Source organism: Argiope bruennichi, chromosome 10 (genome assembly GCF_947563725.1).
Source record: "Argiope bruennichi chromosome 10, qqArgBrue1.1, whole genome shotgun sequence".
Taxonomy (NCBI): Eukaryota; Metazoa; Arthropoda; class Arachnida; order Araneae; family Araneidae; genus Argiope; species Argiope bruennichi.
The window spans coordinates 71424402-71437680 of NC_079160.1; the positions used below are offsets into that span (position 1 = coordinate 71424402).

Genomic DNA, 13279 nt, shown 5'->3' on the forward strand with positions numbered 1-13279 from the left:
GCACTTTGTTTAAATATCTCTTCAGGTAATATCTATATTTCCAGTTCATAATTATATATTCAGATACTTGTACAAATAAAAATTAAGTAATATTTTATCACATTTTCGAAATCGACAATTTCATTATAATTTTCACAGAAATCTCTATCAAAACGCTGGCAGTAATTTCTAAGTTTATTTTGGTTTTTCGTTTTCAAATTGCCTGCCTGAGGTCGCTGGTGCGTGAAATTGAAAAAGACCGGCTTGAATTTATTTCGAAACTGTGATGTTAGTTAGCGTTCTTTTTGTCGGAGTGATTTAGCTTTAAAAGTGTCATTTACTTTTATCAGCCCATTTTATCTTGTGTAAATAAGCTTAGAATGCAAAAATATTATTCGTAATATTGATAATCTGTCAAAAACGAGAACATATGCTGACATTGGTATAATAAAATGGCTAACATGATTAATGAAACATCGAACATGAGTGGATGCGAAGAAAACATTATAGATATTGAATCTGATGTTTCAACTATCACTAGTAACATTGTATCAGATTCAGAAACAAAATACAAACGAAATTATGTTAATATGTCAGATCTAAAATCAGATAGTTTACTGAATAAAAAAACCCGGAAATCCAATATACTTGAACTTATATCTGAGCAAAGAACTGGTAATAAACCTAATTATGTCTTTAACTCAAATATGGCCGCTTTAAAGAACAGTAGATTAAAGTCAACTAATTGTCTCAATACAGTCCACCCAGAATTACATGTGTCTGACTGTGAATATATAAGGAGTGGTCAAGATGGACGCTCTATACTAGGCGTATGGAAAGGTGATCAATATGATACAATTTTATATAAACTTATTCTGAACTTATCACCAAGAGAAAGTTCAGTTGAAGATGATACACCTAGTTTTATTAAAAGTATTAAGCATATGGGTCCATTCTTTTCCAGAACTGATATCAAAGACATATGTGATACTAATTACAGAAATATGAACCATGTGCTTTATGTAGGTAGCTATTCAAATGAAGATTTCATTACACATAGTTCTGTTGTGTTATGCAGTTTCATAAATTCTTCTGCAATTGCTGGTAGGCAATTTGTGTCATTGAAAGAACTTTTAAGTTGTTGTGGTAGTTTTAATGGAGATGTCTATGCAACTGGTTCTGAAGAAGGAGTCATTATTTATCAAGATCAAGAGGCAATCTTCCACAATCATAGTATGGGCAGAATCAATTCTCTTGAATTTAACTCTTCAGGAAATATACTTTACTGTGGTGTAAACAATGTTGGAATAATAATAATAGATAGAAGAGTGCCTCAAATGGAAAATTGCATAGTTCAAGACAGAAAGTATTCTTCAGGAATTTTAGAAATAAAGTTATTTTCTAATGAAAATAGTATGATAGTAAGTGACACTGATGGTAACTTGCGGCAGGTAAAATTTTCACTTATTTTTTTATTTAATTTAAAATATTTTCTTTAATAGCATGAATGATACAGTATAAAACAAAAACAAAAAGTGCATGTTTCTATTCTGGATCTAAAACTAAACCTTGTTTTGACATTTTAGAAGTTAATACAACGAGTTAAGTGAAATTGAAAAGTATAAATATTGTTTTTCATCTTCATTTGTCTAAATAATCAGACTCTTGACAAGCTTTGAAAAAGCAAACTTGTCCATTTAATCAAAATATTTTATAGTTATAAATTTATTGGTAAATGATTTATAAACATTATTATTCAGAAAAAAAATTATAGGGAAACCTTAAAATATTTTAGACTGAATTTAAATAAAAATGATAATCTGCTTCAAAAACAGAATATGAACATTTTACACTGCATTGGATTTTTATTTCTAATTTCACAACTTATTGAAAATACAATTTTAATTTGAAAATTGTATTCTTTAGATGAAAATAAATGTTGTTCAAAAATCGTATTAAGAGAATGAATATATCTTTTGAGTGGAGGATAGGTAATACAAAAGAAACCATAGCTTCTAAACCGTAATTATTTATTTTTTCAATTCATTGAAAATAAAATTATTTATTTTGAATTTATATAAAAAATACTCTATCAATTATTTCCTAAAAATTTGTCATGAATATTTTTTTTTTGTCATTACATTATATACAGTATGCATTCTTTAATACATGCTGTTTCAATTATAAACATTGCATTGTTTCATTTTGAATTACCTTTTGACTGTTCACTACTAACTTCATTTCTTTTCCCAGATTGATTTAAGAAAAAGAGAAACTGTATTCAGTTACTCGGGACATGTTGGCGCTACTAAAAAGATTCCCTTCAGTTTAAATGAACAAGCTGATCTTTTATGTGCAACTGGTACTGATAAATTAACTCGCTTGTGGTCTCTTTGTACAGGATCCCATATGTGCACTGTAGAACCACAAATCAAATCAACGAAAGTGCATTCTTGTTTGATTGCTGATGAATGTCGTTGGTCAGTTGCTATTTTTCAGAAGAACAAGGTGTTTATTATGGAACCCGACAATTAATGGAACAAAAGGAAAATTGAGTGAAAAAACATTTCATATTTTGATTTTATTAGCCTAGTGTATTATGATTGCAAAATAATAGATGGATAAAAATTTTGTGAACATAGTTTTTATATAAATTTAACACTGTAGCATCATTACAATGTAGTAAAGAATCCAAATAAGTTTGCTAGGTTTAATTTATCACAGTAATTAAGCTGCATATAATAATAACTATTTTAACAAATTTTTTATAACTTATATAAAAAAAAGTGACATATATTCAGTTTTTATGATGAAATGTTAACATGCTTTTAAATTTGTTCCATAAAATTGCAAATTAATAAAAAATATAGTAACTGCAAGTTCTACAGGGTAGGCAAAAAGTCAATGAAAAGCATATAGTTGATATACTGATAGAGGGAGTGCAACCCTACTTTGGTGTAGGACAAGGTAAAATCGCATGACCTTGGGGCAGAATTTGTGTTCGCTGTAATCACATTCTTCGTTCCCCTATTATATTTCAATGGCAGATTTTTTTATCGCTTTTAACTGTTGGATTTTAAAGCTTATTTAATCCATGGTTAACTATTGCTGTGCACTTAGTTGCAAAGGAAAAGCTTCTAAGGATACTTCTGTATCATTTCACAGGTATGAACAATAAACATTCTGTTTATATTCATTTTAAGTCAATTTAAAATTTCGTAACCTAGATCACTCAGTGATTTTGGTGTTATAACTGAATAATATTTCATAGTTTGGTTTAGTTATTGTATTAAATTTATTTAACTTGTTATTAAGCTTCATTTAAATTGATGTAACTGCATTATATTTTGCTACTTGCTTTATTTCAATCTCGAATGTGTTGCAAGTGCTTGGCTGCAAGCTTGGCATGATTTTTTCTCGCCAATACAAGTGTTTACATAAACATTATTGGCCGATTTAATAATTGTGTAATTATTTTAGTGCAAATAAAGTTCTTTATTATTTCCAATATGTTGTTTCTTTTTTACTATAAATATTCAAATCGTATTATACTGTGAAAAATATTAAATCATCATTGTGAATGAAATAGTGAAACTAAAACATATATTTTATTGAAAAAGTTATATAGTAAAATTTTATAAATGTGCTAGCAGTAATTGCATGTTTTTATAAATTTTAATTAAGATCTACAAAGAAACTAATGGATATTCTAAAGATAAGAAACTAAAGAAATGCTGTCTTTACAGATAAAAAATTTTGTCTGAATGTTAACATTTATTAATAACTTGCGATATGCACATATAACCTAAAATCACCGTTTTCTAAAAATTTCGAATTTTTTTATATTTTGTATTAAATCAACACATTTAAGATTCCAAAAATGATTTAATTTTGTTTCTGCAGTAGTTAGAAGCAAAGTTACCGGCAAAACTATAAACCAGAAGCGAAATATTTAGAACTGATGTTAACAAGGGGAAGGCACGAGGTTTAAAATTGAGTTCGGGACGAGATTTTGTATAATGGTAGTATACACTTAGAATGTTTATTCATGAAAATATAAAGCCTCAATAGCCAATCATACAACTTTCAAATTAGCTTATATACTAATAACGTGTTACCCAAACCCATCTCGCTACTTAGTAGCTTGAGCAAAGTGTACGAATCTGTACTTCTCAAACGCCTGAATCAATTTCTCAGCGACAAAAATATTTTAATTTCCGAGCAATTCGGATTTCGTAAAAATCTGTCGACGAATCACCAGCTAATTCGTGTTACAGAATTGATTCACAGTGGCTTTGTGAAGTCCCAAACCACAGGTGCACTTTTTCTGGACGTAGCCAAGGCTTTTGATAAAATTTGGCACGAAGGGCTTTTATTCAAGTGCATGCGACTTGGATTTTCGGCGCAATTTGTCAAAATTTTACGCTCGTACCTATTTTCTCGTAATTTTCGGGTACGAGTTAATGATGTAATTTCTTCCCCCAGACCAATCCGAAGCGGTTGTGCGCAAGGAAGTTTACTCTCTCCAACTCTTTTTAACATTTATGTTAACGATCTACCTAGAGCTAGCAATTGTCACTTAGCAATTTTTGCAGACCATACCGCCATTCTTACACAGCATAGAAATCCAAACATAGTCATAGCAAACATTCAACAGTACATGACCATTTTGCAGTGCTGGCTCATCGGCTGGAAAATAAAAGTCAACCCAAGTAAATGCGCGTGCCTCCTATTTACTAAAAAAGTGAATATGCCTGACCTAGCCCCAATCCAAATATTCGGCCAACCCGTCCCCTTTGTAAATGAATACAAATACTTAGGGTTAGTTTTAGACGCAAAATTAAGCTTTAATAGTCATATTAAAGCAGCCCTCTCCAAAGCTACCAAAATGAGTTGTAAACTCAACAGCTTAATTGCTCCATGGAGCCAGCTATCGATTAGGCTCAAGCTTCTGCTCTACAAAGCCATTTTAAGACCAATACTGATGTACGGCTCTCAAATATGGGGGGCGACATCAGCCACTAACATCAAGAGGTTGCAAGTTTTTCAAAACAGACAACTGAGGAAAATAGTTAACGCACCCTGGTACGTCAGAGGAAAACCTGTTTCGGAATTTATTAAAAGAACGTCAATTAAGTTCTTTGAAAAATTACCCCAGATTCGCAACGAGTTACTCAATCTACCTGCATACGATCCTGCTTTACCCAGCTCTAGGAAAAGACCTAGAGCTGCAATTGATAATGTTTACATCAATTTCCCAGCCGTAAAAAAGCTGAGGACATCGTAACTCTGTTGCCAATCTGGTGGCTTAAAATTCTCAAAATTATTACTGTTTAGGCCCTAGATAGCTACGATGTGCTACACGCGTGAAAATTTTCTGTAATTTTTATTCAGCCCAGTTATAAGTCCCCCATAGAAAAAAGGCACGTGCAACGTAAATCCATTAAAATTTATCTATTTACCCCATAAATAATCTTTTTATTATTTTAATTAATTAAATTAGATCAAATATTGAAAAATATGTATAAATTAAATTAATTACCAAATTTCATGACGTTAGAGCTTTACTGCGCTCGTCTAAACTAGCTCAATTAAATTTAACTTTCCCTAAACTAACAAATTAAAGTACCTATTCCAAATTATGATGTGGAGGTGCTCGTGACCACTTTGTCACATCGCGGAACTCCGAAACATCACGACGTTGCCGTGTTACCCAAACGAGCGCTCGGGTAGGTTAGGGCACTGGTGTAGCATTCAAGATATCTGAGTTCGATTCTGAGCTATTTTTTTTTTCTTTCTAAATTATTTCAAAATAATTTAACAGTTAATTAATATCTTTTTCATTTTTTATGCAAAAATAAATATTTATTCTTCGAATTCTCGGATTATAAGTTAATTTTTAAAAAGAAAATTAATTATAAATACGAATGCATTTTTTGCATATTCTTCGAATTCTCGGATTATAATTTAATTTTTAGAAAGAAAATTAATTATAATGCATTTTTTTTAAATATTCAGAAAAAAAAGACTTAGGTCACTTTTATAATATGCTTATATAAAAGTTAAAGTATAATGTAAAATTAAAAGATGATTTTAGGTAAAGAAATGAAATAAAATGTTTACTTAAAGAAAAATAATCACTTTTAATTAATGCACAAAAACAAAGTAAAAAACTAAACATAATTTAAATCAACAAACTCGGCTACTGATGTAAAAAAGAAAACATTATTTTCGAAATTAGTTTGCTTAGTTTTCAAAGAATGAATTTATAAACGGTTTAGGAAATGTTAACCGGAAATGAAAACCGACCGGACCCAATGCCGGGAAGCAAAATGTTGCGCGGCAGTTTTTGAGTATGTCAAGATTTGCGATATGGCGCCAAAAAAGGTATTCTTACTCTCAGATTTCCCCTAAGTCACGTGACTCATGTTGGGTACACTTGTTTTGACAAGAAACAAGCGACTAGCTTCCTCCATTTATATATCAGCTCTATGGTGAAAAATTTTAAAATTTATAAAACTCGGAAAAATAAGCAAAATAAACGATTTGCTGGTTTAGCATCGATAAAGTTTTTTTTTTTTTTTTTTTTTTAAGATAAGGAAAAAAAAATTAAGCCGGTAAGTGGCGTTCCGTACATAAATGAGGAAAAAAAAAAGACACGCAAGTAAAGAAAAAATGTTAACAAACTATTTATTATAGCAATATGTGTTCCATACGTCCACCACCACAGGTGATAACACACTGCAGGCATGTCACAAATCCAGCACGCAGAGTGCAGCATCTATATCCAAGAGAGCTCTCGATGCATTGCATTTTTTAAAGGCAACAGATTGGATGGATGGGATCGATACACTGGAATTAAATTTCTCTATAGGCACAAGTCTGCTGGTGTCAGAACTAGAGACCGAGGAGGCAATGGAAACTTGGCTTCTACCAATTTCTCGCAAACTGCTTGTTCCTGAAACCGATTCTGACTCTAATGTTTCCATTTCGGCTGCAACACGCGCCGAACGTGTATGTCTTAGACCTGGTCATCCGGACCTTACGCGATCCAGTTTCTTCAAATCACTCAACAAGCTTCATGAGGCCTGCTACTATTAAAAACCCTTTCCCAGTCTTCACAATTTTCTGAAGTCGGAATTTATGCAGTGCAACTGTCGCCGATTCCTGGTTCATGTAAAACAGCTTAATCAATAAAGCTTTTATCTTTCCCACCCAGCATCCTTATTCACTTACATGGCATGCAACGGGAAACTGGTTCTGATTCAAGAGCATATTTCTAACTAATTCGTTTGTACAAACGCCATCTACCGACTATTTTTCCACTTATTTAAAAAAAAAAATCCGTGACCAATCGAAGCTAAGCCTGGAAACAGTTTTTTATTTTGGTTATTTTTTCGAATTTCATGAACTTTTAAAGTTTTTATGGACTTTTTGTCCACCCTGTATATAAGGTTATATCAAAGTTTAAAAGATAATATGTTACAATTAAATATTGTCAGATGAACATCATGGATATTATGACTGCAATTTTTTTTTAAATATTCTTCATGAAATTTTATTAATGCATCTTGCTTCCAAAATTAGAACAGTTTACGCTCAATCTGTAAATTAGCAAGAACATGAAGCTCTGATCACTATGTTCTCCACATTTCTTCTAAATCGATAACTGTTCAGCCCATTTAAGATCCTTTTCTCACAATTCTTGCATGAGAATTTTACAGTGTTTACAAAGGGATTTATTAGCTGTATGGATAGAAAATCTGAGATATTATTCTCAACACATGTTGTTCTGTAATTCCAGATTTCAAGAAATATCTAAGACACCTCAAATTTAATTTAATTTTATCCACAGTTGGGTCCCAATTCAATCTCAAACTAGAGAAGAAAACTAATCCTTGTCCATGATCGATATTTTCTTCATATTCATTATTCTCACATCAAAGCTTATTCAATTCGAGAGAATTAGTTCTTAATTTCCTTAAATTAAATCCAGTAGAGCGAAGCATTTATATAGACAAAAAAGTTAACTGATAAGCATCCGGAGTAGTTTTAACCCCACAATACAAATCAACGACGTATAGAGAATTTAATATATCATAACATTGTGGATATTTATTTTTTTTATGGAATCTCAAAGCACAAGCAAAAGGAGAGGTGGTCAACAGAAAGGGTAGGCGATTAAGATGCAATGTTTGTATAGCGTTACCTGTATCGTCTGGAAACCACAAAAATGTAAGATATTTTCCGTCTTTCTCTGCAATTTCTATCATAAGAAATCTTTTTCTAAATATCTGAAAAAAAGCAACTTGATTCTCCTGAAATTTAAGAAACACGTCCAATAAATTTACATTTAGATTAACTTCCGTTTCAAGGGAAACATTTAAAGATTTTTTTAAATCTTCATTTGCCTTACTATTACAATCACGCAGAGTTCAACCTAAAAAGTAACTTTATAATTGCGAATTACCGCTCTGTGAGACATATAATATCCCGAATTTGTATCCTCATTAACAATTTTCCCCACAATATTGCATTTAATTGATCTGGAATGACTTCTTTATATTGATCAGGAATTTAATTTATTGCTTAATGAACTAAAACGCCTTTTCGCTACCTCGTAATTAGAATCCAGTTCAACAGGAGGTCCCATGTTTTCCTTCTACAATAACTTGCAAACATATCATTCTCCGTTAAATTTTAAATTATTTTCGAAGTTCCTAATCAATTGATTGTCTCTTTCCGAAAGATCTTGTATTTCATTGGGGAATTCTTCTAGTTCCTAAAATTTTATCAAATCAAATAGAAGACGAATCTAATATCAAACATACATTCTCACAACTTTCATCTGAACAATACCGTTTTCCAACCCCTCCCCCTTTCAATAACAATCCAAAACAAGATTTAATCAGCCTGATATTTACATTCCTTTTTATTTTTTCATCGTAAACACGTCCAAACACGGGTCATTTCTTACTAATATATCAATATATTCGCTATAAATAATTCGCGAATATATATATTCGGAAGAATGTGAGTTATATCATGCAAAGCAACAAGAATTTTTTAACTTTGAATCAACCAAAATTTTGGAAAAACATTTAAAATGTTTTCCGTGTTTTTGAAACTTTTAGCGTTATCTGAAATGATGACCTTACAATTTCCCCTTCTTGCTAAAAATCGTCTTAAAGACAAAATGAAATTCTTTGTAGTCATATCAGTAACCAATTCAATATGAAGAGCTCTTGTAACAGCACATGTAAACAAATTTATATAGGATTTTTGATTGGCATCTCTCCCCGAACGAATACTGACTGGAGCAGTAAAATCAATTCCAGTCACGGTAAAAGGAGGTTTTTCAAGAACTCGATCTAGATTTTGGCAGTTGTGCATTAATTTGTTCAGCAGGTTTCAATGAATATCTCTTGCAAATGAGACAAGTTTTCAAAAACTTTTTCACAATTTGTCTACCCCTCGGAATCCAAAATGCACTAAGAATTTTAGCGAAGGTAGCCGACATCCCACCATGGCAAACTTTCTTATGTTCTCTAGAAATTAGTAATTTTTGACTGTTTGAGTAAAAGAATTGGATGAATCTCATTATCAGACAATTCACTCTACTCTAATCTTCCCCTTACTCGTAAAACATCGTTTTGATCTAAAAATGGGGCAAAATAATAAAGAGACGATTTTTTAGATATCTGCTTACCATTTTTAATGCATTCCAATTCGGAAGAGTAGACAAGATTTTGCTCATATTTGATCCAATCCAGTTCAGCTTTTGCGAGCTCAGTTGCAGTGTAAGATCCCAATTCTACTGGTAATTTTTTGAGTTTGTTAACGAATCTTTTAACCAAAACTGTAATTTTTAACACTCTATTTAAGTCACTATATTTATTTAAATCTAAAACAGATTCAGAATCATACACAGCACATTTACATTGAGAAATTATTTCAACTTCATTTCTTATTTCCAAATCTCCAATGGGTTTTCTCATTTTCAACCTTACTAGGCCAAAACTCGCCAGGTTGACTTAGCCAAGGTGGTCCATGCCACCACAAAGAATTTGGGGCAAGTCTGAAGCAGAAATACACCTGGAAAGGACGTCTGTAGGGGTTTCTTTTCCAGGACAATGAGACCATTTTGCTTTTTCAGTTAAAGTTTGAATTTCATTGAGTCTCTTTTTAACAAAAGTTTTGTAGTTATTGGCCTCGCCGTTTATCCAAAACAAACATTTGGTTGAATCTGACCAATAGTGATGAGTAATTTCAAATTTTAAACATTTACTTACTTGTTTAGCTAACCTAGCAGACAATAAACATCCTAACAATTCTAAACGTGGCAACCCTACCTTTGGAACAAATGAAGCTAGTAATTACTCTGTTTTCCCGAGTGGTTCCTCGCAAATAGATTACACAGCCCTAGGCCTTCATGGAAACATCTGAAAAAGAATGAATATCAAATGAAATAAAATCACATGAATTTAACCCTGAAAGACGTCTAGGAATGAAGTGGTGCTTGTAGTCCAGCAAAGGTGGAAGTTCACTATTCCAATCAATTTTTGCAATCCACAATTCTTGGATAAGAATCTTCAGTTTCATGATGAAAGGTCCTAAAAATCCTATGGGATCGAAGATGCTACCCAGTACGTGGAAAACAAATCTCTTAGTACTGCCACCATTGGCAGCAATGGCTTTCAATTTGCTGACGTCAAAAAAGTTTACATCTTTGTCTGGGTCCCAGGCTAGTCCTAGAACTTTACATGGAACACCACATCCACTGATGTTACCCTTTGTGTCATCAGTTTCTATGCCTGATTGTTTGTACCTTTCACGAAGTGGTCCCGAATTATTTTGCTATTTTCTTAACACCATTCCAGACTTTTTTATGACTTCTACACTTTCGATGCTGATTATGAGAGCCGTTTCTAGGTCGTCAACTCCACCAATAAGATCATCGACCCAGAAAGAATTTTTCCACACTTCATAAGTTTCTGGGAACAAGTGTTGATACTTTTCAAAATGATGCTTAAGAGTTGCTGCGAGCAAGTAAGGACTTGGTTTGAGTCCAAATAGCACTCTGGTAAAGTTTAGTACGCAAAGCTTGTCTGAATTTAGGTCTTCAATCCAGAAAAATTTAGTAAACCGTCGATCCTCTGGGTCTATCAAAATTTGTAAATATGCCTGTTTAACGTCCTCTGTATATGCTACAGCATTTTTTCTAAATTGCACCAAAGGTTTGAACAAGTTAGGGTACAGGTTTACTCCAGTGTGAAGACAGTCATTAAGTGAGTATTCTCCTTCAGCATGAGCTGAAGGAGAATCTGAGTCGACTACTTGTTTTATTTTCGCGAATGATAGCATGGTGGGGCAAATAAAACGTTGATTCATCTACTAAATCATCTGACAATTCCATTATTCCCTCTTTCAAATAACCGTCTACAACTTTTAGATACTCCTTATATAAAGATGAATCTCTCTTAAATCTCCTGACTAAAGTATTAAAGCGTTTTAATGTCACCTCGCTATTATTCCCTAACTTTTCTTGCATCCCTTCTATCGATGGAAACTTAACACAATATCTATTTTCAACAAACTAAATCAAATCATTGAATTCCTTCAAAATGCCTTGTTCATTCACACCTAAAAAATCTATTTCGTCACCTCTAATTCCCAAAAGCTTGTAAGCTTCAAAGAGATAGTATCCTTTTCATTAAAAACGAAATTAATTGATGCGGACTCACTGACACCCTCATATTTACCTTGAAGAGACCATCCAAAAACAGTTTCCAGAGCAACCAATGATGAATTTAACAGTTGAAATCTTTTAGTCAAATCACAGTAATAATCTGATCCTACTAGCAATGAGATCCGACAATCGATAGACAACTCATCACAATTAAACGTCAACTCAAGTATCCTAGCCTACATCTCAGCACAAACCCTCATGATCAGGAACATGAATTGGAGCCCTCGAAATTTCATCAATCTCCATTGCTTCAAACACCACTTCATTGCCTACAAAAATATTCCGTAATCTTACCTCAACTTTACGACACACCTACAATTTAGGATTTTTCGCACCAAAGCTGTAAATTTTCAATTTTTCAAATCCAATAACCCTTAATCCTAACCTTTCAGAAACATTTTTTTTATAAAAGTGCGTTTAGAACCATTATCAAACAAAGCAAATATAAAATCCGAAGATTTAGAACCAGTAATTTCTACCTTTACACATTGCAACAAAATTCCTCCTTTATTATTCGCCATGTGATTCGAAGAAGTAGATACAACTTCATTCAAATTTTTCTCTTCATTTTGTTTCTTTTTTGACTCGCCCTCACTCTTTGGCCTCTTAAGAGTTTTCTAATTTATAACATATTGCGCGGGCATGTTTACCATTACAAAAAGAACAGAAGGCGCCAATGCAGTTTTTAACAAAACAATTTTCATTACAACATAACAGGCATCTTCTTTCGCGTAGCGATTTTTCTTTCTTATTTTGAGCTTTCAAGTTCTGACATAAATGACTCAAATGATTTTGATGGCAAAATATACAGCCGCTTGAAGCAGCATTAGTCATCAATTCATTCGCGGAGGATATAAATTTATTCCGATTCGAAGTGTCTCCATAATGTTTACGAGAAAATTGTTTGGGCTGAGAATCTGAAGCCAGGCGATGCGATGAGAGGTAAACAGTGCATTGTTGCATATGAATGGCTCTCTCTCTAGCGATGATAGCATTGTGCAAAAAACTCATTAATTCTCTAGATCATGATTAGTAGTAGAAATTTGCTGTTTACTAAATTCTAAAATAAGATCACTGAGAAAGAGTTTCAAAATAATTGCGCAAAGCATTATGCTATATGTTTCCGATTTCCCATCTAAGCTTTCAAGAGAACGAATTTCAGTTTGACATTTAAAATAAAGATAATTCCTGTAAATTAGAAGAAATTTTTAAAGGTGTCATGTTTAACAGTTTAGATATATGGGCATTAATTAACACATCTCGCTGGCGAAATGTACCTTCAATTAACTTAAGTGCTGACTTATAGTTATTTCCTGTTATCGCAAAACCTTTAATGCAAGCAAGTGCATCACCACGAAGACAACTAAATAAATAAGAAGGTTTTTCAACATCTGAGAGAGAGGAATTTTTGTCAATTGAATTTTCGAATTGATTCCAAAAATTTAAATACTCTGATGGATCGCCATAATAGGTTTGAATTTTCAGTTTAGATAATCTTGCATTTATATTTATCCGCATCGATCTACTAGGGTTTCACGCAATTTACTAGTT

The 13279-nt window shown here is 32.4% G+C and overlaps 2 protein-coding genes across 2 annotated transcripts; one reads left to right on the forward strand and one right to left on the reverse strand.

The window, feature by feature from the left end:
- The first annotated feature begins 180 nt into the window (after positions 1 to 180).
- LOC129987439 (DDB1- and CUL4-associated factor 4-like) lies at positions 181 to 3487 on the forward strand. The gene is made up of 2 exons (XM_056095423.1): positions 181 to 1430; positions 2233 to 3487. Exons 1-2 carry the CDS (start codon positions 432 to 434, stop codon positions 2512 to 2514), a joined length of 1281 nt encoding a protein of 426 aa, XP_055951398.1. The 5' UTR covers positions 181 to 431; the 3' UTR covers positions 2515 to 3487.
- A 6914-nt stretch (positions 3488 to 10401) lies between these two features.
- On the reverse strand, positions 10402 to 11343 carry LOC129987584 (uncharacterized). Its single transcript, XM_056095547.1, has 2 exons — positions 10862 to 11343; positions 10402 to 10807 (listed from the first exon to the last, which is right to left on the reverse strand). Exons 1-2 carry the CDS (start codon positions 11341 to 11343, stop codon positions 10402 to 10404), a joined length of 888 nt encoding a protein of 295 aa, XP_055951522.1.
- Positions 11344 to 13279: the final 1936 nt, after the last annotated feature.